Source organism: Fulvia fulva, chromosome 9 (genome assembly GCF_020509005.1).
Source record: "Fulvia fulva chromosome 9, complete sequence".
In the NCBI taxonomy this organism is placed as follows: Eukaryota; Fungi; Ascomycota; class Dothideomycetes; order Mycosphaerellales; family Mycosphaerellaceae; genus Fulvia; species Fulvia fulva.
The window spans coordinates 677,560-703,663 of NC_063020.1; the positions used below are offsets into that span (position 1 = coordinate 677,560).

The 26,104-nt window shown below is 53.7% G+C and overlaps 8 protein-coding genes across 8 annotated transcripts; 3 read left to right on the plus strand and 5 right to left on the minus strand.

Moving 5' to 3' along the window:
- Positions 1-58: 58 nt before the first annotated feature.
- Positions 59-3,011, plus strand: CLAFUR5_08967 (Trehalose-phosphatase; the record flags this gene model as incomplete). Its single annotated transcript, XM_047908115.1, has 3 exons — positions 59-475; positions 527-2,738; positions 2,794-3,011. The coding sequence occupies 3 exons, from the start codon at positions 59-61 to the stop codon at positions 3,009-3,011; spliced, it is 2,847 nt and encodes a 948-aa protein (XP_047766002.1).
- Positions 3,012-3,522: 511 nt separating this feature from the next.
- Positions 3,523-5,484, minus strand: CLAFUR5_08968 (Terminal nucleotidyltransferase 4A; the record flags this gene model as incomplete). The annotated part of the gene is made up of 1 exon (XM_047908116.1): positions 3,523-5,484. The coding sequence occupies one exon, from the start codon at positions 5,482-5,484 to the stop codon at positions 3,523-3,525; it is 1,962 nt and encodes a 653-aa protein (XP_047765995.1).
- Positions 5,485-6,386: 902 nt separating this feature from the next.
- Positions 6,387-6,608, minus strand: CLAFUR5_08969 (uncharacterized protein; the record flags this gene model as incomplete). Its single annotated transcript, XM_047908117.1, has 1 exon — positions 6,387-6,608. One exon carries the CDS (start codon positions 6,606-6,608, stop codon positions 6,387-6,389), a length of 222 nt encoding a protein of 73 aa, XP_047765994.1.
- Positions 6,609-9,031: 2,423 nt separating this feature from the next.
- CLAFUR5_08970 (MFS-type transporter oryC) lies at positions 9,032-12,045 on the plus strand (the record flags this gene model as incomplete). The annotated part of the gene is made up of 5 exons (XM_047908118.1): positions 9,032-9,233; positions 9,287-9,414; positions 9,481-9,569; positions 10,540-11,026; positions 11,074-12,045. The coding sequence occupies 5 exons, from the start codon at positions 9,032-9,034 to the stop codon at positions 12,043-12,045; spliced, it is 1,878 nt and encodes a 625-aa protein (XP_047766598.1).
- A 1,536-nt stretch (positions 12,046-13,581) lies between these two features.
- On the minus strand, positions 13,582-17,970 carry CLAFUR5_08971 (Sterol 3-beta-glucosyltransferase; the record flags this gene model as incomplete). The annotated part of the gene is made up of 1 exon (XM_047908119.1): positions 13,582-17,970. The coding sequence occupies one exon, from the start codon at positions 17,968-17,970 to the stop codon at positions 13,582-13,584; it is 4,389 nt and encodes a 1,462-aa protein (XP_047766566.1).
- Positions 17,971-18,804: 834 nt separating this feature from the next.
- CLAFUR5_08972 (Vacuolar protease A) lies at positions 18,805-20,109 on the minus strand (the record flags this gene model as incomplete). The annotated part of the gene is made up of 3 exons (XM_047908120.1): positions 18,805-19,899; positions 19,954-19,984; positions 20,039-20,109. The coding sequence occupies 3 exons, from the start codon at positions 20,107-20,109 to the stop codon at positions 18,805-18,807; spliced, it is 1,197 nt and encodes a 398-aa protein (XP_047766589.1).
- A 1,608-nt stretch (positions 20,110-21,717) lies between these two features.
- CLAFUR5_08973 (uncharacterized protein) lies at positions 21,718-23,718 on the plus strand (the record flags this gene model as incomplete). The annotated part of the gene is made up of 4 exons (XM_047908121.1): positions 21,718-22,152; positions 22,227-22,455; positions 22,503-23,061; positions 23,115-23,718. The coding sequence occupies 4 exons, from the start codon at positions 21,718-21,720 to the stop codon at positions 23,716-23,718; spliced, it is 1,827 nt and encodes a 608-aa protein (XP_047766596.1).
- A 1,288-nt stretch (positions 23,719-25,006) lies between these two features.
- CLAFUR5_08974 (uncharacterized protein) lies at positions 25,007-25,396 on the minus strand (the record flags this gene model as incomplete). The annotated part of the gene is made up of 2 exons (XM_047908122.1): positions 25,007-25,044; positions 25,171-25,396. 2 exons carry the CDS (start codon positions 25,394-25,396, stop codon positions 25,007-25,009), a joined length of 264 nt encoding a protein of 87 aa, XP_047766602.1.
- Between the last annotated feature and the right edge of the window lie 708 nt (positions 25,397-26,104).

Consider the following 26,104-nt stretch of genomic DNA (forward strand, 5'->3'; position numbering starts at 1 on the left):
TGACTTCACGATGCAGTGGGAACACTTCGAGCACCGACTCGCACGCCAAGGTTGGCAGATGTCTGGCAGTGCGCGTCCTTCTGCTGTGAGGCAGGAGACCGTCAACCCGGCACTGAGCGAGGAGAACAGAGTCCTGCAGAACCCCGTCACGCCGACGGTCAGCAACGAGGACCGGAATCCATTTGCCCAGTACGAACCGCAACCGACTGCAGGCGCTCAAGCCCTACCGCGCAATCCACCTCAGCACATTCTTGAAGCGATTGGCGCCAATGGCCACGCAGATGGAGAAGCTGGTGTCCAGAACGGAGAGGACCTGCTTCGACGCCTGAGTCTGACAGGAACCACTCCCGCAAGGCAGGAGCTTCACTCTTTCGACCCACATGCAACGCATCCTAACCTGACGCTGAGTGGCAACATCATTAGTGCTGCGTTCTGTGTTCCCTATAAGATCGGCTACACGACGTCTGGAGAATGGGTGGGTATCACATGACCGCTTCATGCAAGTACATTGCTAACACAGCAGCAGGAGCTCCACTCACGACGGGGCACTTCGGCCTTGTTCGACTCCTTTGCATATCTTTCTTCCCCTGAGTCTCCCTGGAAGCATACACTTGTCGGCTGGACCGGAGAAATAGATCGTGCTTTCAAGCGCAAGGAGCCTACTGACGCTACAAACGGCATGACATCTATGGATGCGATACCACTCAACAAGGCCTCGGCACCAATACCAGTCAATCGTGGCGAGAAGCCGATTGAGCCCCATGAGCTTGCAGAACTCCACGTTCCGCTCGCAGACCGACTCACATTGGAGAAGCAGCTCGAACAGCAGCAAGGTGGCCGGGTCGCTCCGGTGTGGTTGTGGGATGAGATCGACGATAACGAGATTGCCACCTTCCGGAACCAATCTCGATGGCGACGGTACGGCGAGCATGAGCTCTTCACTCTCTTCCACTACAAGCAGAACGAGCCAACAGACGGACGAGATCTACGCAAAGCGTGGGCCGACTACTACATGATGAACAAAGCTTTCGCAGACGCCATCATCAACGCGTATAAGCCTGGCGATATCGTACTCATTCATGACTACCACCTACTGCTGCTACCCAGTCTACTTCGTCAGCGGATACCAAACATCTACATTGGATTCTTCCTGCACGTACCGTTCCCAAGTAGCGAGTACTATCGCTGCCTAACACGCCGCAAGGAAATCCTCGAAGGCATGCTAGGTGCAAACATGATCGGTTTCCAGGCGTATAGTTACGCACGGCACTTCTCATCATGCTGCACTCGCATTCTCGGCTTCGACTCCTCCAGTGCTGGTGTCGACGCCTACGGCGCACATGTGCCGGTGGACGTCTTCCCCATAGGCATCAACGCGGAAGCAACAGCACAAGCCGCCTTCGAATCTCCTGGAGTCGAGCAGAAGATGAGAGGCCTTCGTGAGCTGTACGAGGGCAAGAAGATCATCGTTGGCCGTGATCGTCTGGACACGGTCAGAGGTGTTGCGCAGAAGCTGCAGGCTTATGAGATCTTCCTCGAGCGGCATCCGGAATGGCACGACAAAGTTGTACTTATCCAAGTAACGTCCCCCACTAGTATTGAGGAGCGTGACGGTAAAGGCGACAAGACTGCCAACAAAATTTCCGAGCTGGTGGCAAGAATCAATGGCTCCTTTGGCTCGCTGAGCTTTACCCCAGTTCAGCACTATCCGCAATACTTGACCCAAGAAGAGTACTTTGCACTCCTCCGGATAGCAGATCTTGGTCTGATCACCAGCGTTCGTGATGGCATGAACACCACCGCGCTTGAGTATGTTGTCAGCCAACGTGACAACCATGGCCCACTCATCATCTCCGAATTCTCTGGGACCGCTGGAAGTCTTGGTAATGCCATTCACATCAATCCTTGGGATCTGGGTGGCACCGCCGAGGAAATTAATGCTGCCTTGACGATGTCCGAAGACGAGAAGAGCGATAAGCACGACTTGCTCTACAAACATGTCACGACCAACACAGTCCAAGCATGGACCACCAATTATGTCAAGCGACTTTTGACAAACTTGTCCTCGCACGATCAATCCATCGCCACGCCTGTGCTTGATCGCGCCAAGCTGCTAACCCAATACCGAGTCGCGGAGAGACGACTCTTCATGTTCGACTACGACGGCACACTCACACCCATTGTCAAAGACCCTCAATCTGCCATTCCCTCTGACAGAGTCATTCGCACCCTCAAGACCTTAGCCTCCGACAGCCGCAACCAAGTCTGGATCATTTCCGGTCGTGACCAAGCCTTCCTCGACGAGTGGATGGGCCACATCCCGGAGCTAGGCCTCTCCGCCGAACACGGCTCCTTCATGCGCAACCCCAACTCCCGCGACTGGGTAAACCTCACCGAGACCCTCGACATGTCCTGGCAGTCCGAGGTCATCAAGGTCTTCAACCACTACTCAGAACGTACCCAAGGCAGCTTCATCGAGCGCAAGAAGATTGCGTTGACTTGGCATTATCGCCGAGCAGATCCGGAGTATGGCGCGTACATGGCGAGAGAATGTCAGAAGCACCTCGAGCAGACTGTCGCGAAGAAGTGGGATGTTGAAGTCATGACTGGCAAGGCTAACTTGGAAGTGAGGCCGAGATTCGTCAACAAGGGCGAGATCGCGAAGAGGTTGGTGCTGGAGTATGGGAAGAGCGCGCCGGATTTTGTGCTGTGTGCTGGTGATGACTTTACTGATGAAGGTAAGTTCATCCCTTGTGATAGACAATGTCGGGATCTGACTAACGTTCGTCGCAGACATGTTCCGCAGTCTTCGCCAGTCGAAGCTCCCAGAGGACCACCGCTTCGCCGTCACAGTCGGCGCGAAGACGAAGCAGACCCTGGCGACATGGCACCTGCTGGAACCTTCCGACGTCATCTCTGTCGTCGCTCTGCTTAACGGTTCCACCGACGCTGGTAATGCCGGCGCCGTGGCGATCGTGGATGGGTCTGTGCCGGACACGCGCGTGGGATAAGTGGATGGGAAAGTTGTGATAGAACTTCTGATTTTCCAAGTTGCTCTGGCGTTCCCCTACGTTACTTCTAACGCATCAGCATCGCATCGGCGCACTTGTCTTTGGGGTCGGTGGAGAGCGTGCAAGATGCCATAGAGCGAACCGCGTCCTACAATGTCATAACAGGAGTTTCTTGCGAAAGCTCGCTGATGCATGATCTTGATGGGAAGAGGGAACGAGTGATGGTGGAAGTGGGTGGATGCACACTTCATAGCCCTGAGATAAAGAACCAGGTCGCTTGACCTACGCCTAGGGCCCTTGACAAAGTCCGTTGCCGTTTCATGATAGTAGGTACACACTTCACGAAAATCTGCTCCAGCGAATGATAGATAGAACATCGATGGCTATCTATCGACTCCTAGCAACGGCGTGCGGTGCGCTGCTCTCGATCTGCTACATACCGTGTACATGTACCTCGCCCTCCAGCGACGCCCTAGCAGGTTCGAGAGGGGGCTCTCATCTACTTTCGGAGTCACGGAGGGTCGTCGGCGGGAATGAACTTTGTAAGCCATCGCACGCGAACCTTTCGAATTTTACTCCCTCCGTGACCACCCTGATCCGCCGCATCAGTATCAGTAGCAGTAGCAGTAGCAGCGTGTTGCCTCTTGCTCTCTTGCTCTCCCCCTCCTAAGTCCCGCCTCCCGCCATCGCCACCCTCATCGAGCGCATCATCAGTAGCAGCGAAAGCCTCCGCAGTCCGCATCATCTCAACTTCTTTCCTCTCCTCTTCTTTCTGCCGCTGGCCTAACCTTGCCCGCTCCTGTTCTTGCTCCTTGCTATCTTTCTTGTCCCCGTCCAGAATCCGCCTCCCATAATCACTCAGCTTCTTCCTCGGCGCTGCGTAAACCTCGTGACACCTCCCCACAAACGGCATCAAAATACTCTCCTCCGGCCACGTCTTGCCTGTGGCCCTGTGCGCGCCGACATCTTTCAGCTTCTTGTTCAGCATGTGTCGATAATGGTTGATGGTTGCGAGGATGTGTTTGATGGCATTGGTTTTCTTGCCTAGATCGTTCCTCGGATCCGCGGGATCCTGGAGTGTCAATAGATATGGCTGCAATGGGTTGCGCTGACACATCATCCATTGGGCTGCGCGAATGGGATCGCCACGTTTTAAAGCGAGTTGGCTGTATCGATTGTATCGTGGGTCGGCATCGTGTTTGAGGAACTTGAGGCGGGGGCCTACGGCGATGCCGTGTTTCGAGGGTACCATGCCGCTGTATTCCGGTTTGTCGTCGGCGTAAAATCTGAGGAATCGTCGGAAGTGGGAAGCGAGAAAGTCATCGCGATGGCCTGGGTCTACCCTAGCTGATCGCTCGAGTTCGCGGTTGATGGTGGCGAAGAGCATGATGAAGCTGCCGTAAGAGCCGAGGCCACCGCTCCAGACGTCGAGGAGGCCGCGCATAGCGAGGATTGTGCGGAAGACGTAGAAGAGGGGACGTAGGTGCGGAGTGAGGGCGAGGTACCGGGTTGTGATTTCCTGTTGGCGCGAAGTGGCGGGGGAGGCTACGATTTGAATGTCGATGCCGGACTCGCGGTGTTGGCAGTTTATGATCGGGAATCGACCCATTTTGCGTAGAGTTGTAAGGACGTATTTGTCACTTCGTCTTAATCTCGTAAAGAGAAATTCCATTCGATTGCCCATGCGCAGGGGCATCGCTTCACGGTCGGTGGTGTCGAAGACGCGGACGTCTATGTCGGATAGAGGTGCGGCAAGGCCTGTCTTCTCTGAGCCGAAGATCTCAAAACCAGTCTTACCCGGCTCGTCGTCAAGTAGCGTCGTGGTGATGAAGTCTTTGAGCTCCTCTGCGATGGCGCGTCTAGCGGCGCTTTCCTCGAAAGTAGGAGTCATATACTGTTCAAAACGCCTGAGCTCCTCGGACAGCAGGTGCCCAGTACCCTTCAATCTGCCCTTCTCCGCGTCTGTCAAAGCCCACGGGATCGGCATTTTGCGCATTTTGCTCTGATGCGGCAGAATCACGAGCGGAACGTAGTCGAAGCTCTTCCTTAGGATATCCTTCTGTTCTTCACTCAGGCCAAGCAACTTCTTGCGTCCCTCTTGTGTGCGTAATGATGCCCTCCGATCCCTCAGCCTGGCAATGAACGGTTGCCAATCATCGTTGGATGTAACAAGGGCCCTTGGTCCTGTGACTCTCCCGACATATCTTTCTTCGAGCACGCCCTCCTCTTGCTCGCGCGTCAACTCTTTGTCGATCCATCCGAGAGCATCGTCAGGGGTATTGGCGAGTATTTTATTGAAACTCCTGCCCTTTTTTCCATTATGCGAGTTCCTAGCCACCTGGGACGGCACCGTCTCTTCGTCCTGGCGCCGTTTCGAGGTTGTTGCAAAGGTCGAGCGCAGTGCGTTAGCCGGGCTGTAGGCATTGAGGGCGCCGCATGCGGAGCGTCTTGCTGCTCTGCCGCATGATTGCATGAAGAAGGATTGTGTGAGTCGTGATGATAACATGCAACGCCGAAGTTTGGCGTGAAGCTCGAAAGACGGGTGACGGAAGTGCCGCCCGCATTGACTTTCCATAGGTACAGTCCTGGGCATAGTTATTACAACCCCTGTTCTTCCACCTTTCCTCATTAGGAAGAATGTATCCACTGCTTGGCGTAGCTCACCACCTGGTGTGTCCTCCATTGTTGGCTATTACTGCCTCGCAGCGTTCTCGCATACTCTTGCATATACGTTGTATGTCCTGAGGTGTGAGCTTGGCCCATTCTTGATAGTGAGATTGAAGGTAGCAACACCTTCTGAGATGGACATGGATAGCCGGAAGTGGTTAGCGTAAATACAGGGGTTGTAAAAACTATGCCCAGGACTGTATATACCCGTGGGTCCACGGGCTTCAAGATATCACCAACGACGACGGCAATAGAAGGACCTGATACGATCGCGCGGAGTGTACACATATATGACAATTGAACATCCAGCAATAGCTTTTGGGTATCGTACATGACATTCGTAAACAAAGAAACCTGGCACCACTCTTCTGTCGTTGTAATGATCGTCTGGTCTCACACGACCACTGTCCTCCACCTCTCTATTCCATACTGGACCCAGCAGAGCGCGAAGCTCACCGCCATCTTCTGGATAGTAGTGGTGTCCTTCCGCCCTCTTGTCCCGCCGACTCTCGTACCGACGCGTCTCTTCACCGTCACCGCGACTGCTCGCGTGCCTTGTCTCAATTCGTCCAGCATCTTGCTCCCAAGTCGACATCTGGCTCGTTGTCTAAGGCATCGCGTTCATTCACGTCCTCGGCGTACCCTCCCATGGCGTGACATCTAACATCAGACCGCTGCCATCGTGCCGCTCCCAATCGGTAGTGCGACTTAAAAGATGATCCTTGACTTCCGGTTGCTGCCAGTCTTGCTGTTACTGCTGCCGAAACTGCTCGTTGAAGACTTCATGCTCGTCGGCGAAGGCTGGTATTGATACTCTCCGTCAACATAGATGGCATTGGAGCAGAATGTTGTTCGCTTGTTGCGCTGTGTGTATCGTTGTTCGAGCTTGTAGATGTCGTACTTGGCCCGCAACTTGTCGAGCAAGCCCATTGTGAGATCGTTTTACTTTGGGAGGGAGCGGAGTGATTCGGTGGAGGGATTGCCGTCGTCTGTGCCACTGCTTCGGAATCCAATGCCTTCGTCAAACTGTGGAATCGAAGGATAACGGTGTTGGACTCGTCGGGACCGTCCAGGTTCTCGCCAGCGAAGAATGATTGATGAGCGTGGGAGCCTGCCACGAACGGGCCGGAAGGATGGAATGAAGCAATTTGTCGTGTGTATCAGGCGAATCAGTGACTGTATGCTTCCGGTAAAGATCGTACAAGGTTCGATGACCGTTGTTGACGTTCAGAGTGCTTAATGTGCGTGTTTGAAGAAGTATATTGTCCTACTGTCAATTGGTATAAGTCCTGTCGTGCCAATGAACCTCAGTAGATGGGAAGAAAGAGAGCTCACGAGGAGGGGAGGAAGCAGTGGATCATATCGTTGACCGCCCGTCACGACGCGGACTTCGTGGCCCCGACATGGGTGGGTGTTTGAATGCTGCAAGAGCCATGTGGTCTTTGCTCACGCGCTTGAGAAACCTGGGAAACCTTGCCGGTACTAACCTAATCTCAGTTGGTTGGCGGATCCCGACTCCATATGCACGCAATCAAGCGTTTCGTTTGATGTTGTGAAGCCTTGACGAGGCGGTCTATCGTAGCACCTAGCGATTGTGCGACTTCAGACTCATCCAGCAGACCATAGAGGCAGCAGTGCTTGATCCGCAACATCTCAGGAGTGTGTGTTGTCGGAAGGACTTCGAGAGAGAAAGAGCAAGCGACCCCCATACTGTAAGCTCGAGCCGAGCTCGCGTGGGCAAGCTGTGGGTCGGACAGCTAGACTTTTTGAGGAAGGCGAAGTGGGCAAGGGATGTGGGATTTTGCCGACGACATGCGTTGCGTCCTCAACATGATTCTTCTTGTAGAGGGTGTCGCATGGGTTTGCTGTGCCACATAGATGCCAGAGACCTGATTCTTGGCACAGAGGTGTTGTGGCAGGCGGGATCTGGCCATCAGGCTCTTGAACCTGCTGAGGCACGATGCTATGTGCGGAAGACTTGGAAGTAGAGCATGCCTCATTGGAGGCCAGATTTGAAATGCTCATGGTCTCGAGGAGAAGTCAGATGCGAGGACTGTGTGTCTGATCTGCGATCTGAAACCTCGATAGATTTCTGTGACAGCTGACTGGGATATACTACCCAAAATGCAGATGGATGACCTCAGCTGTTGCTGTAAACAGAGCCAGAAGGCGAACCTCGCCTCATTCAAGAAGTTCCGCAACGTTAATGAAGAGGCGAGACCAACCCACACGAGGGGCCTGCGATCTGGCGAGATCGGGGATGACTGCATTTTAAGAAAGAGCCAGCAGATGTTTTCAGTTCACTTACAGTAAGAGCTTGGAAGACTGGTGCACACGTGCATACTCCGGATAAGTTGGCGAAGCTCGAGCAGTTGCTTACCCTGAAGACCGCATGCCCGATACTGGGAGAAGACCGCTTGGGACAGCACGCTGCACGAGGACGGCCTGCGCTTCGGCCAGGACGATAAGCATCAGCAAGTGACCACACTCTCTGCACATGGCATGTGACGACCACTCGGTGTTGCACCGCGCCGCGTAGGCAACGCCTTCGTCGGAAAAGCCTGGACGAGCGGCACCCATCCTCTTCCGGAGCACCCCTTCTCCCACCAGCGCAACGGCTCAGCACGGCTTTGCGCTTACAGAAGGCCCTCCACACGTGCGAATATGAGAGGATATATTCCCTTCAGAATTCACATCAGCTGACCTCATGGGGAGAACCTTACAAGCGTGAACGTGAAGAGACTTTACAAGCGGGCCTGAATGGGAACCTTTATCAAGCGACTTCATGGTAACACCTTACAAGAGTTCGAGCCATGTTGTCCGCCCTGTGACCCTTCGGATTGTCATCTCTTTTTTTGCTGGGTTTGTGGTGGTGGGGATGGTTGGGGTTGTGGTGCGATATATGTTGTGGGAGCATCTCTGGGAGGTTTCAATGGTTGGTATCAAGGCCATTGTTCTTTTACTTTTGTCGATTTTATGGCTCTGGAGCGTTTTGATGGGTTGTGCCAGCACTGGTAACATATCTCATAGGCTCCGACAAAACACATGGGGTTCATACCTGCTTTTTGTGATATTCATGCTGACGAGCATTTCGATGCGGTATCTAGTATGTCCAAAATACCTTGCAGGTTTAAACGATAGCAATAGAGTTTATTTTTCTTCGCCTGTGTTACGCTTGTGGCGATGGACTTTTTGGATGTGTCGCGCGAGCACTTGTGATACCTGATGTATAAAAAGCTTTGCGGGTAGGTGCGGGCTTCACTATCACTTTTTCCCTTTTCTTTTGACAAAAGTTCGCAAACAACATCTTTTTCCACCACGCGCGCCCTTTTTCGCGCCTTAACCCCAGCGCGATGGCCACAGCTGCAGCGCACAAAGTGCAGGGCATCACAGAGCTGCTGGAGATGGTGCTCTACGAACTGCCACCAATTGACATCCTGGTGTATCAACGCGTCTGCCAGCGCTGGAAGGATATTATCACCCATGGAGAGAAGTTCCAGCAGGCTCTCTTCTTCAAGCCTGCCACCAACGGGACACTCAAGCCACGCAAAGAGCGTGCGTGCAAGCTGTGCGCAGCAGAGCTGGAGGAAATGCTGACGCTGAATCAGGAACTTTCAGAGAGTTGGCCTCTAGTGTGGAGGCTACCTGGGCGGACGCCTCTAAGCCACAGCGCATCTTCCTCAACCCGATGCTTGCGGAATTGATCGACGCTGTAAAGAATGGACGCGACAAGAAGGTGAGCGCAGCACCCGAGGAACTCGCTATTAGCATTCGCGTTTCTCCGCTGACATGGCCGATTTAGTGGACCTCCCAGAATGCTTCTTGGAGACGCATGCTTCTAACGCGACCGTCGAGCGACGAGACCTGTGTGATGGCTACTGATTTGGACTTGTTCAAGGCACTGATCAATATTCACGCGGTGGCAATGCACCGCCCAGTGATATTTCGAACATTCAAGATTTCGCGTAGCATCACATCGAGCCTATTTTCGTGAAGAAGAAGCCGCTGGGTATGAGCATCCTTCACAACAATCACCAACTCGAAAAGCTGCTCTGTAGGAGATGAAGCATCAAGGACAACGACATGATTACGGACCTTTGGAGCAGGTGAAGACGGTACACAAGACAGCGAGCCTCCACAGCTACACAGTTCGGTCGCGGGTGTATGCATGAGGTAAACATATCCGCGCAGTATCGGCAGCGGAGCGGCGTTTGAACAAGATCCCTGCAAGTGCTAGACCGTGTATGTACAACAAGCCGAAAGCTTGACAAAAGTCAAGCAATACCTGTGAACTTGGCATGTTCGTCACAAAGACTTCACATCATCATCAATACCATACTGCCTCCTGTCACTTGCACGTCGACCTCTCTGGCAGCGCAAGATGTATAACACACTGGACATCTAGGAGAGGGAGAGATTCCAGACTGCCCCACTGCCCTCCATCATTCCACATGGCGGGTGTAGCGGATCGGGCATCGGCAGAGCGGTATCTGGCGTATGCTCTTGCCCGTCGATCTTGCCTGCTAGCAGTATGCGCAAGACCGACTGGCTGCAGTGTCTGCAAGAACGCCTACTGACGACAGTTGCCGTCCCATCGCGCTGCGTAACCAGTGGAGCGATATGCTTGACACGGCGACTGAACTCCTGGCAAAAGATTTCTCACTATCGTCACGCTCTTGACTGCTTCATTTACATTCTTTCGTTCGAATATTGATCAGGGACAGCGCCTGGCGACACTGAAATGCCGAGCTTTCGAGGAGCGCGGTTAAGATACGCCCTGGCGTTCACTGGCGCAGCAGCATGGGTGAGCACGATGAGGCAATACATCCAGATATTCTACAACACTGACCATCCAAACGATCTTGCAAGGCTACGACCAAGGTGTGATGAACGGCCTCCTCACCTTACCGACCTTCTACAACCAGTTCCCCTCCATTAACACCTCAACCCCCGAACTCGACAGCAAGAACGCCACACTCCAAGGCACAGCAGTCGCTCTCTACGAAGTGGGCGCAGCATTCGGCGCTTTAGCCTGCTTCTTCCTCGGAGATCGCTTTGGGCGAAAATGGACGACGTCCGGTGGTGCTGCTGTCGTTTTAATTGGTGTTATCTTGCAAACGACCAGCTTCCAGCTTGCTCAGCTTATCGTGGCGAGGATTGTCACGGGCTTGGGAGTGGGCAGCTTTACGGCTAATATACCGACGTGGGTTGGTGAAAGCTCTGACGCGCATCAGAGAGGGGGTTTGATTATGATCGAAGGAAGTGCGGCGATATTTGGTGTTATGTTCGTGGGTTGGCTTGAATTTGGGTTCTACTTCATCAGGCAGAATGAGGTGGCGTGGCGATTCGTAAGTCTCCCATGTACGCAATGGCAATCCATGCTAACAGCCACCAGCCTATCGCATTCCAAGCCATCTTGCCCATAATAGTCATGATAATGGTCCCCATGCTCGAAGAATCCCCTCGCTGGCTCGTCTCCAAAGACCGCCACCAAGAAGCCGCCCAAGTCCTTAGCAAACTCGAAGACGCACCCGCCGACTCCCCAGCCGTCACCTCCCGGCTCCAAAGTATCAGAGCCTCCATCGAGCTCGACGGTCAAGGCCACTCCTCCCACCCCTTCGCCCGCACCCCCAACCGCCACCTCAACCGCACCCTCATCGCCATCGCCGTCAACATCCTCGCTCAAATGTCCGGCGTGAACGTCATAACCTTCTACTCGAACACTATCTTTCAACGCGATCTGGGATACAGCCCCGTTCTGTCTCGGATTATCACAAGCTGTATGCAAACGTGGCAGTTCCTGATGGCCACCCTCGCAGTCTTCTTGATCGACCGCTTTGGAAGGAGGAAATTGCTCATCACCGGCGCATTTCTCATGTGCGTCGCCAACGCCGGCTTGACAGGTCTCCGATCCCACGCCGATAACGCGACAGCAGCAGGATGCTCCCTGATCTTCTACTTCCTCGCGCTCGCCGCCTTCCCCATCGGTCTCTTCCTGATCCCCTTCATGTACAGCTCCGAGATCGCACCACTTCGGATCCGGTCACAGGTCACGGCGATGAGCGGGTTCAGTAATTGGATGTTCAACTTCTTAGTTGCGGAGGTTACCCCAGTGGCGTTTGAGAGTATTCAGTGGAAGTACTATTTGGTGTACGTTTGCACGAATCTGGTGTCGGTTGTGACGTTCTACCTGTTTTTGCCCGAAACGATGGATAGAACGTTGGAGGATGTTGACGCGTTCTTTTTGGGGTCGAGGAATATGTTGCAGCCGGTGAAAATTGCGAAGTCGATGCCGGCGGGTGTGGCTGGGGAGTGGGATCTGAGGGAGAAAGTTGCGGAGGAAGATGAGAAGGTGGAGAAGTCTTAGTCTACATGGAGAAGAACGCAACGTGAACGTTGTCTGGCGAGAGTCCACTGTGATTGTACTGACGAAGCTATTAGACCGCCGTCGTCTCAGCTCTTGCGCCATCTTTCGTGATAAGGAACCTGGCTGGCGCAGGTTTCCAGTCCGCAGCGGGTCCCTTTTACTCGAATCTGGGGCGGAAATGGGAGCTGTACCTCCTGGGTCTATTGACTCTACCTTTTGCGTGCCTTATCACTGGGACGCTGTACTACGGACCTTGGCTGCGGACTCATAGCATGATTGTACGAAGCATACAGTGAATGTAGAAATGCTACAGAATTGTTCGCGTGTTTGTAATCTTCCTTAGCTTATCATCCAATACACAAACTTGGAAGCCGTGGTCGGCAGGTATAAGTGAGTCTACGATGTGGTGGACCTCAATGGCGACAGAGATAGGGCGGCGAAACGGTAGACAGGCTATGAAACTGGTGATACCGGGCTCGCAGTTCGCTCTGTGTACGCTGAAATTGGCATGCGCGACTTGATGCTGAGCTTGCTTCTCTGTGATATTGGATGCAAGATCGTGGCGGAGAAGCATCTGTCCGGTGCTTCGCCTATGGGTCAAGGTCGCTTGCTTTACAGTTCATAGCAGGAACACTTCAAGCTCCCGCACCGCAGAGGTGAGCAGTCTAGTAGCTCCAGAAGACGAGTTCCTCATCTTGTTCCTCATCTTGTTCCCTTGCAATCCGTATTACCTCCGTGGTGAGTGTGTTTATCTTGTCCCAATGCTGTCGATGATCGTTTCCACCCTCCAATAGCAGAAGCCAGTGGCTTACGCACTTGACCCTCGATGCGGTTGTGTGTAAGTGACTCCTCGTAGATGCGGTTTCTCATCTCTGCGGGGAGATTACGGAACCTGAAGACTCGTGACGGCGATGTGCCGGATTCTGTTGAGTCGGCCATGTGGGAGTGGAGTGCGGTCTTCTGTGGGGGAAGAGTTAGTGATGCGCCTGCACTGGCTCTTTTCGGGTCGGCCAGTTTGGAGCGAGGTGAGGTCTTTGGTGGAGGAAGTGATGGTGATGCACCTGCGCTGGCTTCCTTTGAGTCGGCCAGATTGGCAAAGAGTGAGGTTTTCGGAGGTATGCTCGCCGGTGTCGTGGTCGGCGCTGTCAATGTGGTATTCACTTGTCTTCTGCTGCAGCCGATGAGAAGTCTTTGTTCAAGGGTCGTCAGATGTGAGTCGAACGGTGAAGTATAATCAAGAAAGATGGACCTGAAACGTGATCCCTGCAATTCAGCACATGCACCTTCCCACCACAGACCGCACTCCGCTCACTGCCACATGAACGGCCGAGAGAGCCAAGTATCATCCATTCTACGCGCGAGCTCTTCGCTCTACGCGTCCACTAACCATGGTATCTATTCAGTAAGGTCATACTCCGCGTCAATGCCATCCCGTCCCTCACCTAAACGCCTCGCTAAAGCACAACCCATCCACTATCCAGTCCAGTCTCCCTCTGCAGCTGTGCAGCGTGATCACAAAGTAGAAGATCGTCCCCACTAAGTCCGACCCCTCATAACCATACTCCCCAGACTCATCTGCCGTCCATGTCCACTCCCACCAGCCTTCCCCGATTGCGGCTGTGGCTGTGGTTGCATCCCCGCCATCGCCGCCTCAGCCTGGACGAAAGCAGCAATACTCCCCGCCTCCACCTCCTTCTCCACAAAAGTCCAGTTCTCCTCCGACAGATCCTCCCCAGCACTCTGGCTCGCCACACTCCCCTGCCTGCCCCCAATCTTAACCAAGCTCCTGGCATAGTCCATATTACGGTAGATGGTATCAATCGCCGTCCTCACCCCATCCTCACCCCGAATCTGCTCCCCAATACTCGCCGCCTTCCCCCGCATGCGAGCATCATGCGTCGCAATCCAGAGCGCCTTCCCAAGCTGGTTGGCCGTGACCTTCTTAAGGTTCATGCCCACGCCCAGGTCCTCGACACGGGTTGCGAAGAAGAATTGGTCGCCGAAAAAGGGCTTGATGATGGTGGGAACGCCGGCGCGGAGACTTGCGCCTGTGGTGCCGGCGCCGCCGTGGTGGACTACGGCGTCTACTTGTTTGAAGAGCCAGTCGTGGGGGGCGGAGCGGATTTGGTGGATACAGGGTGGGACTTCGATGGGTGGGAGGGCTTTTTGGGCTTCTGTTTCGAAGCGGTCGGACCAGCCTTTGGAGAGGATGCAGCGGACGTCGGCTTTGAGGACTGCGTCGATGATTTGCTGCTCTAGGAGTCGCGAGTCGGAGACTGTAACGGAGCCGAAACCGATGTAGACGAGTTTTTGGCCGTCTTCTCTCGCTTTGTTGATGAAATTCGCCAGATCCTCCGGTGGCTGCCAGTCATCGCCCTCGTCCAGGAACCAGTATCCAGTGACCTTGATCCAATCGCTAAAGTCGAGCGGCGGCGCAACGACGCTTGGCGAGAAGTTGTACATGAAAGGCACCTTGTTCTGCTGTAGGCGATCCATGCTGGTGGGACCTATACCCAACATTTTGCCTCGCCAGCGGTTGATTTGCCCGGAGATGAGCGCCCAAAACATGTTGTCGAAGAAGGTGTATGACATGTAATTGTACCCCCCACCCATCTTCGAACCAGGGGTGGCGAAGGCATGTGGGTAAGCACGGGTCCTAGTCCAAGGCATGGTGAACGCGCGGAAATATGGTATCTCCAACGCCTCAGCAATGTGAATACCACACATAGCTGACGGGCTTTCGATGAGCAACTCGGAACCTTTGCAAGCTTCCCAGGCGGACTTCAGTAGGTCGTCGAGCCAGGGTCGGAAAGTAGAGTTCGCCTCATACACAAATGATGGCGTGAAGAGGCCTTTATCGACGCACATGCGCATGAGCTCGGCCGGATCACCGCCAACTTCTGCAAACTCGATACCGTGTCGCTCCACCCATGGCTTGAACTCTTTATGTGTAGCGATCCTCGGCTTATGCCCCTCCGCAAGTAGTCCCTTGCAAAGGGCAATGTACGGCTGAACATCACCTCTCGAACCGATACTCAAGCACGTAATCTTCATGGATTCTTTCGGCTTGAACTCCAGTATCGAAGCGCTCGGATCGTCGAACAGAATAGGTGGCGCATCGGGATCACTCAAGCTAGAAGTCAACTGCAAGTCATGGTCAGCACTTCCATCCTTCCTCGCAGCTTGAAGCAGTTCATTCTCGGCAGCGGCATCTTCGGCTTCCTGTTGTTCTTCCTCGGTCAGTATCATAGAAAGAGCAGCATCCTGGACAGTTTCCAGGTTACGCAGCACAGTAACAGCAGCATCATCACGAAGTTCGACCGAGGGAAAGTCGAAGAAAAGCTCCTCGTAGCCCTTGATAACCAGAACCATCCCAGGGTATCCCCAGCGAAAGCCTCTCTGCTTCTGCACATTGATGATATCCTTGTACGGAATCATAATCTTGGTCTTCATGCCGTACAACAAGCTGCGGAAGCAGAAACGGCGAGTGCCCATGTAGATCTTGCCGTAGACCGGGATGGTCTTGTGTAGCCAGGCGTAGAACGTGGAGACCAGCTTCTCGGAGATCGGCAAGCCGAAGTGTGCTTGGAAGCGGCGCTCGTGTTCCGCAACGTCCACTTCCTGCTCCGGGTCTTGTATGCTGTCGTCGGGAGCGAGACCCTCCGTGTCCTTGTAGTGTCGCTTGCCACCGGCAATGGCGTCGGACCAGTTCGACAGCGTCGTCTTAGGGCTGCTGCTGAGGTACGACCCCATGCGCTTGCTAGAAGAGCGAACCATGCCGGCTACAGTAATAGCATGCTGTAATGGCGTCGATATGCCACGAACTAATCGCCCAGGAGCGGCCGCATCAGCGGGTTGCAGCTTCTCTGCCTCTAAGGTTCGACCCGATCCACCACTTTCAGTCCGCTTGAACTCAGGTCTATGGTCCGTCTGCTGTCGAGAAGGCGGCTGAACACGCACACGCTCTGTACTTGATTCTCGAGACGAGTGCTGTGATTCTCTACGTAGCCTCTCAACCGTCCAGCCAGACACTGTACGCCGAGGTTGTGGCATGCGAAGTGTAGGTCCGCGGAATACGCCATCATCTGCAAGCATTGTGCTTGCAGTCATGTTCGCCTGCATCGTCTCTTCGTCAACAGAAGAGTCGGTCGGCTGCTCCGATGAGGTGACGAAGCTTTCCATTGACTCATCGATCCTCGGCGACAAGGGCGACTTCGATGCGCTGCGGACGCCATATATGCCTCGACTTTCCGCACTGACGCTTCTCCTGCCTCTGTCAAAGCTCGTGCGTCTATTGCCGTCAAGACTAGGTCTCGTCATGTCAATGCTTGGTCTCTGTCCTTCACTGCTGATCCTTGGGCTGCCACGTCCAGATAGTGGCGACAACGTCGAGCGCACCGGCTCCTGTATTGGTCGTGGTGACGACCTGGCATTAGGCGACTGGTCGAACGTCGGTGGCGAGCGCACTCTCGAAAGCGGGCTCATAGCGTTGTCCTCAGCCAGCGCTTTCTTGGCATCATTGCCTTCGGTCAGAATGGTCAGCATATTCAACGCCTCCTTGCCGAGGCTGAAGAAGGTGAAGAAGTATTCGTCAGTGGCAAAAGTCTCATCGTCCGCAATGACAGTGATCTTGATAGTCTCAGCAAAGTCAACCATGCTCGCTTCCTCCACATCGACCACGTTCTCGATGGGCAACGATATCTTGACTGCATCTCCATCGTTGTGACTCCTGAAGATGACCTTTTGAAGTTGCTTCACCCACTCTCGCGCAGATTCAGCAGTGTCAGCTTTGTAGAGGTACACTCTGTCCTGTGTTGTGATTGTGAACTCTGTGTAATCCTTCCCAACTCCGCCAGTGACATCTGCAGTGATGGCGTACCGCAAGTCGACGACTCCAAGCGGTGAGTATGGGTCCGCGGAGCTCTTGTAGTATGAGAAGATGTCGCCCTTCAACACGAACCAGTACCGCCGATATCGATAGCTGTGCTTTCCTTGCTTGCCCAAGTGTCCCGTCTTTGCGACGGCATTAGTTCTCTTCTGCAGGTAGCTGTAGAAGCAGACATGCTTCTGTGTGATGTACATGTATCCTTGAAGTAAGACATTCTGCAGATACCAGCAAGGATACTCCGACACAACTTCTTCCGGTTCTTTGAACTGGAATATGTTGGCAATGACTTGCGGTAGCGTCTTTGGTGATCTGTCTTTGCTGGCATCTTCAGACTTGCCCTCTCTGCTCCTCCGTCCTTCTAACGAGGTCCTTGACGAGTCCATATCTGCCTTGGCCATGGCTTGGAGCTTGCGATCCAGTATCGGTGCATCCGACCTTACTGAAATCGGCCGTGCGTCTTCAACCGCTTCCTCCTTCCGCGGAGGCAGAAACTGTGACTGTGACATGGGATCTGGCACATTCGAATCCGCTCGCTCTCTAATCGGCTTGAGAAAGCTCCGCACCAGCTTGTTCTCACTCAACTTCCGCCGATGTCGCTTCTCCTCGCCCTTCTCTTTCTTGCCGTCACTGCTCTTCTTCCGTTCATGCTGCTTGGGCGTTGTTCTGCCACTGCCACTCGGACTTGGCCTCGCAGTGTCCTCGCTCCTCTTACGCTTCACCTCCTCGTCCTCGCCCTCACTTTCGCTGCCACTCTCTTGCTGAAATCGCAGCTTTGCTTTGCTCTGTGTTGCAGCTAGCACGCCATACATGCTCTGTTGGGCGAACATGGCGCCATCTTGTCCAGCCACGCCAGTTCCATCGTCCACATCTTCATCGTCGTCACTCTTGAATCGATCAGGCAAGTCCATAGCAGCTGTCGATGGTCCAGCACTTCGTTCCCGACTCCGCACTTTGGCGAGCTTGATACTGCCGAAGCGTGTCTTGAAGCCACCAGAGCTGCGTCGCCGGTCGAGCAGTATGGAAGATTGCGACGCCATGTTGGGAATCTGTATGCAAGTGAAGCAAATGTGAGGATGCAGCAAACACGTGAACGATCGTCTCACACGTGTTGCAGCCACAGGCCGGATCTGTTCACTGCGATCGGGCGAGACTGCTTGTCTACTTGCTTTGCCCGCGTATTGCTCCAACGCGTGCTGTCGTGTCTCTGCGCTGTCGACCAGCCGTGTGCAGCTCTATCGTGTCTGTACTCGGTCTCCAAGCTTAAGCGAAGCTGCCACTGCAGTACTGTGCTGTGCTGTTGCTGCACTCTACCGTCGTTGTTACCGCTGGCTCGGATCGCCAGCTACATTTTGGCCTAGGAAATCCATCAGGCTACCACATCTGCTGCCTGATGATGATGTACGATGGGAAGTGGAAGCACGATGTACTATGATGGATCGCCGTGAAAGTTGAGGTGCACGGCAAGCATGTCATTGTTAAGGTCCAACCCGGAAGGCAGATGTTCGGTAGCCGGCCGCCGAAGGGTCTCGAGCATGTGATAGATCCAGCGCGGCGGGTACAAAGCTACAAGTACAAGATAACGCGAAGCGCGGCAATCAGCACGATGCAGGAAGGAACGCGAGTGTCATGCTTGGATGTGTGTATGTTCATAATGCATTCAGCCTTCACATACAGAGATGCTACGTTAGGAAAACGCTTCCGCGCCTGTTACGGAGCTCCGACCTATTAGGTACACAGGTACAATGCAATCTAGGTCGCGACTAAGCCAACCGTCTGCCTCCCCACTAGTTTCTTCCCACGCAGTCTCTTGCGTTTCCATTACCAGTGTGCTGTCGTACACGTTGTCATGGTTTAAACAGATCTAGACCCGCTTACTTGGCCTTGGCAAGACCAACGGCGTTGTTCTCAAGGTCGTAGACGGAGTAGTACTTTCGGAGGAAGGCATCACCCAAGATGGCGAGAGGACCAGCTGGCTCTGGGATGTCAAAACCCATGAAGGCGCTGATGCAGCTACCCTGGACCTCGAGGATGTAGTCGTACGCGTCGATGGTGAAGTTGTGGCCAGTCAGGGTGAAGGTCAAGTCTGGAAGCGAGTCACGCTTGCTGCAGTCGACGGTGTACTGGCCGTTGTAGCCCTTCTTTGCGCCAATCTCCTTGTTCAAGAGCTCGGCAAGAGTCGATGGGAGGGCGAGGAGCGATGTGCCGGTGTCAAGGATAGCACCGGTGGAGTCGATCTCGGCAGTCTGGTCGCCAAAGGTGATGGCATCAAGGTCGACCTCCCAGTAAGCCTTGCGGCGCAGAGGAATCTTGGTCATCTCACCGGTGTAGTGATCCTTATTCACACCACCGAAGATGGCCTCGGACTCATCACCCTTGTTGGTGTCGCTGAGGTAGAAAGCAAAGACCTTCTCGTCGAGCAGATCCTGGTCAATCATGTTGTAGAATGGAGGTGGAATGCCATTGACCGAGATGGTGTCGTATCCAAGACCGAGGATACCGTCGAAGCGGCCGAATGCGAACGCAAGACCTGGCTCAGATGTGGCCTCGGCAAAGAGCTGGTCCTTGATCTTGAGATCACCAATCTGGACTGTGTCCTTGCTAACGTATCCCTCAAGGCTACCAGAGCCGTATCTGATGGCGAAGTCTGAACCGTTCTTCTTGTATGTGCTCGACTCGCTGTGGTCGTACTTGGAGTGCAAGTAGCAGGCGATGGAGCCGCAATCTTGGCTAGGCACCCACAAGTTGGAGCTGCCGGTATCCAACACAACCTTGAACTCTTGTGGTGGCGTACCGATGGCGATCTCGCTGAAGTATTGTGCGTTCAGGAAGTTGTCGACGGCGACTGGGTGGCCCTTCTCGGCGTGGACGGAGGTCTCCTTGAACATCTCGCCCATGCGGCTCTGTGGGCGCAGTCCCATGTACTTCTGGCCGAGGCGCTGGACCTGGTCTTCGATGTTGACGCCCTCCTGGACACGATATTAGTGGCGCTATCAAGCGATGCTGTGCGATGGATGGCTTACGAGCTGCTCCGACAAAGGCACCTTCTTGAGCCTGGTTGTAGCTGTCAGCGTGTTGCTCTACCCGCCACCTCATTGCGTGACGTACTTCATCTTGTGGACGCCTGCGGAGGCAGTGCCAGCGGCCGAAGCCAGGGCAAACAATGCGCTGCCCTTCATGATTGCGGTTGGGTTGATGAGATGGTTGATGGGGGTTGATGGTGATGGGGTGTTGAAAGGAGGGACGATGGAGCTGTCGGAGCTGTGTCGCTATGGTTGACCAGGATACTAGGCAGCGGTAATTCTAAACGTCATTCGCGGAGAGCGGCTCACGTGTGAAACAACATGAACGCCACAACCTTGGATCTGCTGCCAACAAGCCGAGCACAACTGCTTCGATGCAAGAGACAAGATATGGTGTTGTTACTGCCACTCGATTGATCGTCCTGATCCGATGCTTTTCACCGTGAACGTGTTTGCATGAACAGCCACCGCAATCCGGGCGGTATGGAAACATCGACACAGAAACAGCTTGCTCGCAGAAACACCAGCGCCGCAAACAGCCCTGGAGCTCCTCCATCACGCCTCCTCCATCGATATGGCGTGTCCACTACGGTATTGGCGGGCGCATAGGCCTATCAGCTTCATGTGCCTTGCAACACATACTCCATACCGTTCTTTGCGTGTTTCTGCTCTTTGCTCCAACATCTTCTGGGCCGGCGCACCATACTTGGCAGTGTTGTTGTCTGCCAGCTCGCCAATTGCAACGCTGCACGGATGAGATGAGCTCCCTCTTTCCGGTCACAGCTCAATCTTGTGGACCATGCTTATGTCGCGTGTGCCTCTTTTAACATTATTATCACCCATCAGCTCATCTTTCTTGCTCCTCACACGACTCTCCAGCTGGGCACGCACTTCTACATGCATTGCACCGGAATCTGGCAACCCCAAGCAGACAATGCGAGTAACGCTGTGCGGCTGAGCTGCAATGGCACAAGAACGAGCTGTCAAGGACGAGTATATCGTCCTCCAGACATGGACTCACGATTGATTACCTGCAGCTCACGAGTAGCTGAACGACATCATCATCATCATCATACAGACCAATTCTGGCTGGAACATGCTTCGACTGCGACTGACGCTCGACGATCCAGCCTATAATCGGTTTCTGAAACGCCTGCGCGGTACGACACATCGCCACGAGAGGTCAGCGAAGCCGTCGACAGAGCTCGTGGCACTGCCAGACACAACACTCTGTCGGTCTACGCGGTTCTTGCCCGGAGAATTGCGATGACGACCACTCGTATGCGCTTGTCAAGCCCGTTCCCTATTGGCTGCTCTTGGCTATGGAGGACGCCAAGCGGATGTCATCTCCAGTCCCAGGAGCAGCAGTATTTGCACCAACCCGCTGCAAGCGACGACGAGCCTCGTGTGCACCCTCCAACGAGACTTCACATAATCACCGCTGATCGCATTCAAAGCTGTGTCTGTTGACAGGCTTTGATCCATCAGGTGCTCTGTTGCGATTAGCCAACGATAAACGCCGAATCTTGCACGCCGACCATTGGCAGCATTGGCACGTGGAGCTCTGGACGGCCCTGCAATCGCAGCCATCAGAAGAGCTCTCCCTGGGGCTCCAACTTTTTCCCAAGCGCGTCGACTGCGCCAGCACCACACCACTGCCTGACTCTCCTTAGTCGCGGCGAGCTAATACAGCTCCTCCCCGCCCTTTTGCGCATTCTGTACGCATGTTCTTAACATAACATCACCACACTCCCTGCTGTCACTATGGCTAGCATGTATGCTTGGACGACAAGATGTATTCCGGCATTCAGCTGCATGGCCTTGGGCGTCTTGCTTGTCTTTTCATTCATCATCTCTCCGTACGGCAAGGGAGAAAGTGGACATCACAATGGCGAGGCCACGATCTCACAGAGCATACTGGCTTTCTGGACGGTATTCCTACATATCCTATCGATCATCTTCCCTCTTCGAGTCATCTGGAGCATACGAAATGTGATCACGAAGATCAGAGAATCGGCGATCGATCTGCCTATTGGTAGAGGCCGCGGGCTACCCAAGGTCAAGAGCAAGGAAGAGAAAGAGGTTATCCCAACACCGCTATTCGTCATCATATTGCCAGCATACAAGGAAGAGATGTCAACTTTGGAGGAGACTCTGAAGGTGCTCGCTTCGCACGATCAAGCTGCTGAGAGCTTCCATGTACGTCGCACAACCTGAGTATCTTCTGGATCGGGTTTGTTCTCGTAGCAACGAGCGGAACTGATTCGGAATAGGTGTACCTGGCGATGGAGGAGAAAGAGGAGAAGTCCGCCTTCAAAGCTGCCAGCTTATGCAGGACATTCGAAAGAGCATTCTACCGCATGAGCTATACTGTTCATCCAGCTGGCATACCTGGCGAGGCGCAAGGTAAAAGTAGTAATGAAGCCTGGGCAGCTAAACAGGCCATGCGAGACTATCCAGATGATGTGCAGAAGCGTAACACTATCTTCACGGTCATGGATGGTGAGTATAGATCACACGACGACTGCAACAGGACTGACGCACACCAGCCGACACTCACCTCTCTTCCCGATACTTCACTCAAGTCCGCCGCTTCCACTTGGAGAATCCGGACACCAACGAAATTTGCATCTACGTCCCACCACTTGTGTTCGATCGCAACTTACACCATGTTCCGCTCATGGTACGAACTGCAGATCTGATGTGGGCAGGCGCCGGTATTTCAAGCTTGTACGGTGGATCTCGGATCGTTATTCCAACCTCTGTCTACTCACTCCCAATGACTCTGGTGGAGACTGTAGGAGGATGGGACACTGGCCCAGGCGCAATCGGCGAGGACATGCACATGTACCTGAAGTGCTTCTTCGCATTATCTGGAAACCTCAAAGTGCACATTGTATACGCGGCAGCAAGTCAATGCAATGTCAGCTCGGAGGCACATGGCGTCTATGGCTACTTTCTCGGACTGAAAGCTCGTTACAAGCAAGCTCTCAGGCACATGTGGGGATCCGTGGATACTGGCTACACAGTCCGCGAAACTGTCAAGATGTTTGGGAGACACAACAACGCCACGAAGGCCAATGCCAGCGTGCCGCTGAGCGCTCCGAAGTACGTTGCCATTTGGGCAGAAGAGAAAAGACGCGCAAGCTGACAATCTATAGTTCGAACTGGACCGCTTTCTATACGAGTACCGGCTTACACAAGTCGCTAGGCCATAACGGAGATTGCGACCAGCCATTGCCACCAAAGCCCGTCAATTGGTACAACCTCTACACGCTTTACCACCGCATCTTCGAAGCCCACTTCCTCCCGATCCATCTGGCGACCATCCTGACGTGCTCGGAAATTTACAGCTTCTTCTACCCCAAATTCCTGGTCCCCACGATCCTTCATCACGCGCTGCAGCTCTCCGGCTTCTGTCGCTTAATCGGCTTCTGCAGCATGCTGACATATTTCTACCACTACGAACGGTACCACCGGCTATGCGTAGGTCTGCGGAAAGAGGAGATGCGCCGGGCAGGCCTATTGGAAGAGATGGAAGAAAACGACGGCTTCACTCCCAATGTCTTCCTATACATTGGTCTTTTCGAAGTCGCAACATTCCCCATTGGAGGTTTCGTCATGGGCGCGATACCAGCACTGCAGGCAGTGATCAGTCATTTGTTTACCGATCGTCTGACATACGTGGTCAGCTTGAAGCCGACCAAGGCACTGGCTGCCGTGAGGTCGGCGCCGTGGAAGGACATGAGCAGGATTACACCGTGAGAGTTCCCAGCAAGCATATGATACCCCCCAACACCTATAGACGCATAGCGTTTGTTTGCATCACACGACCTTAGTCTTGGATGATTACGCAGGATATAGAAGCTAATGTGTAACCTTTTCTCCCTCAAGATCATCGTACACCACAAGCTTCACACGACCAAAGTCTAGTAGCAACAGCAAAACCACCTCAACTCAGCCTAAATCCAACAGGTCGGCACACCATCATGCGCACCGGAGACGTATCTCGAACCTTATTCATTTCTCGCAGGATGATTGAGCGAAGGAGTTTCCTAACGGGGAATCACTACGCCCCGATTCGCAAAACCTGCTGCCTGGAATTCCTCCCTAGAAGGGCTACGGTGACGGTTGTGAACCTGCATACGAGCTTGTCGTTCAGATGACCAATTGGAAGCGGAAATGGAAGCCACGAGCATGAATAGGCACCGACTTTGGGATAGCGCCAAGCCATATCCAGCAAGAAGGGTGAAAGTTTGGCTCACGTGGAGGGGTTTCACGTGTTGATCGAGGGAAAGAATCGTCATGAGGATAGCCGACTTTTGCGGTGTTGGATGGAACCACGGCTTCCTATTTTATCCTGATGGGAACACGACGTTCTGGTTGTTTATGTAGCCGCCTGGTTCTGCTGCCTTGGTTGGGATGTATGTTGGTATGAAGGACTAGGTACGGGCATCTCTCGACGCCCAACAATCAGAGCTACGAGCTTTCGATGAGGGAATGGAAGACGGACTGTCTGAGGAGGAGGAACTCTAGCCCTTCCTGTCGATGATGCCACACCGATGGGATTGGGAGTCATCGGTTTCGAGAGCGCTTCATGTCCAGCACCCTGCCAGAGGAACCCGTTGGACAGCAAAGGCCATGATTTCACATGGGCATAGAGGATTAACAGTTCCGGATGCATAAAAGGAGCCATGAGAGGGGAGATAGAAGAAGGAAACCGCGAATGATATGTCCATAGATCTCGTACAGATAGAAGGACTAGGGCGCATGGAAGTTGGGTGAACGATGTTGGAATCAAGGTGAATCTTGTGGGTCCAGCTATCTGTCCTTCAGGAGACTTCGCTTCATGGTTCCTATCCAAAGGTGTTGCGGATTACGACTGTCGACGTATTACCTTGCTGCCGGGAGCTCTTCGACCACCTCGAAGCAGAATGTATCGCTCGCTCATGCTACCAATGCGTATATCCGCACAGACACACCAGTAATTCCACTGCTGCTGAATCACTTCCCCAAGGTATCCGGTTACCTATTTCCCCCTGACTCGAATCCCTCACTTGCAAGCAGCCTGCACAGCGGGCACAACCTCATCTACATGCACGTCAGCACCAAACCTCCATCAATCAACTAGATCTACCAACACCACAGGCAATCCCGCCAAGTCGCTGCATCTATACCAAGACCGCTTGACCTGGGGGACTATGGGAAATGACTTACTCAAAGCAACCCCCAACCCACAGCTACTAATGACACAGCTAGTACCCGCCGCCTGTATGGCATCCTTCTCCTCACACGCACAGGGGACGTCAGTCTCGGCGCAGGTCGTGGCGCTCTTGATGGCGTCTTTGATGCATTGGACTGCGCAGACGGGGACGTTGTCGAAGGCGAGGGAGACGCTCGCTAGGGCGAGGAGGGTTGTGGTTGTTGGGAGGAGGAACTTCATGGCGACGGTGTTTTGGAGCTTGGTGGTGTTGGTAGTAGGTCGGTTGCTTGAATGAGTGTGAAGGAATGTAGGGAGTGGACGTAGTAGGGAAAAGGCTCCAGTGAAGTAATGTACACATTGTATTGCTTCGTAGTCCTGATCACCGCAGGGTATACCAAGCTAGTCTCAGCAAGCAAAACAACGATCAAGAAGGGACACCGGGTTCTGGTCTGAGCGCCGATACTAGTATGCAGCGGAAGTTTGCAGCGACGTCGTTCAATCAGGCTATCGTTTTTCGCTGGCTCGTTGCTAAAGGTGTTCGCTGTTCGGGGATGTGTGTTGTTTACGCGGCTTCTGTCTACGCCTGAGACATGTTGAGTTCTTGATCTTTTGCTTGGGTCTTTTGAGAGAACAAAATTGGGCCGGGTGGCAGTCGAATACTAGGCAAAGAAGAGCTACGTGGTGAGGTCTTGCTTTGGTTTGGCGTTGCTGATTGTCGTGCAGGTTTGCAACTTGAGGGGATACCGCCTTCGGTCTACATCTTGAACCACTCGTGCTGCAGAACACCGGCGGCTGCAAGTCTGTCCTCCGGCGTATATTGTAGGAGCTTCCCTAGCAGGTCTGCAAAAGGGGCGATTTCATCCTCTGGAATGTCACGGTGCATGCTATCCAGAGGCTGATCACCTTCGTAATGGAGACCAGCCGCAAGAGCCTCCTCAATAGATCGAG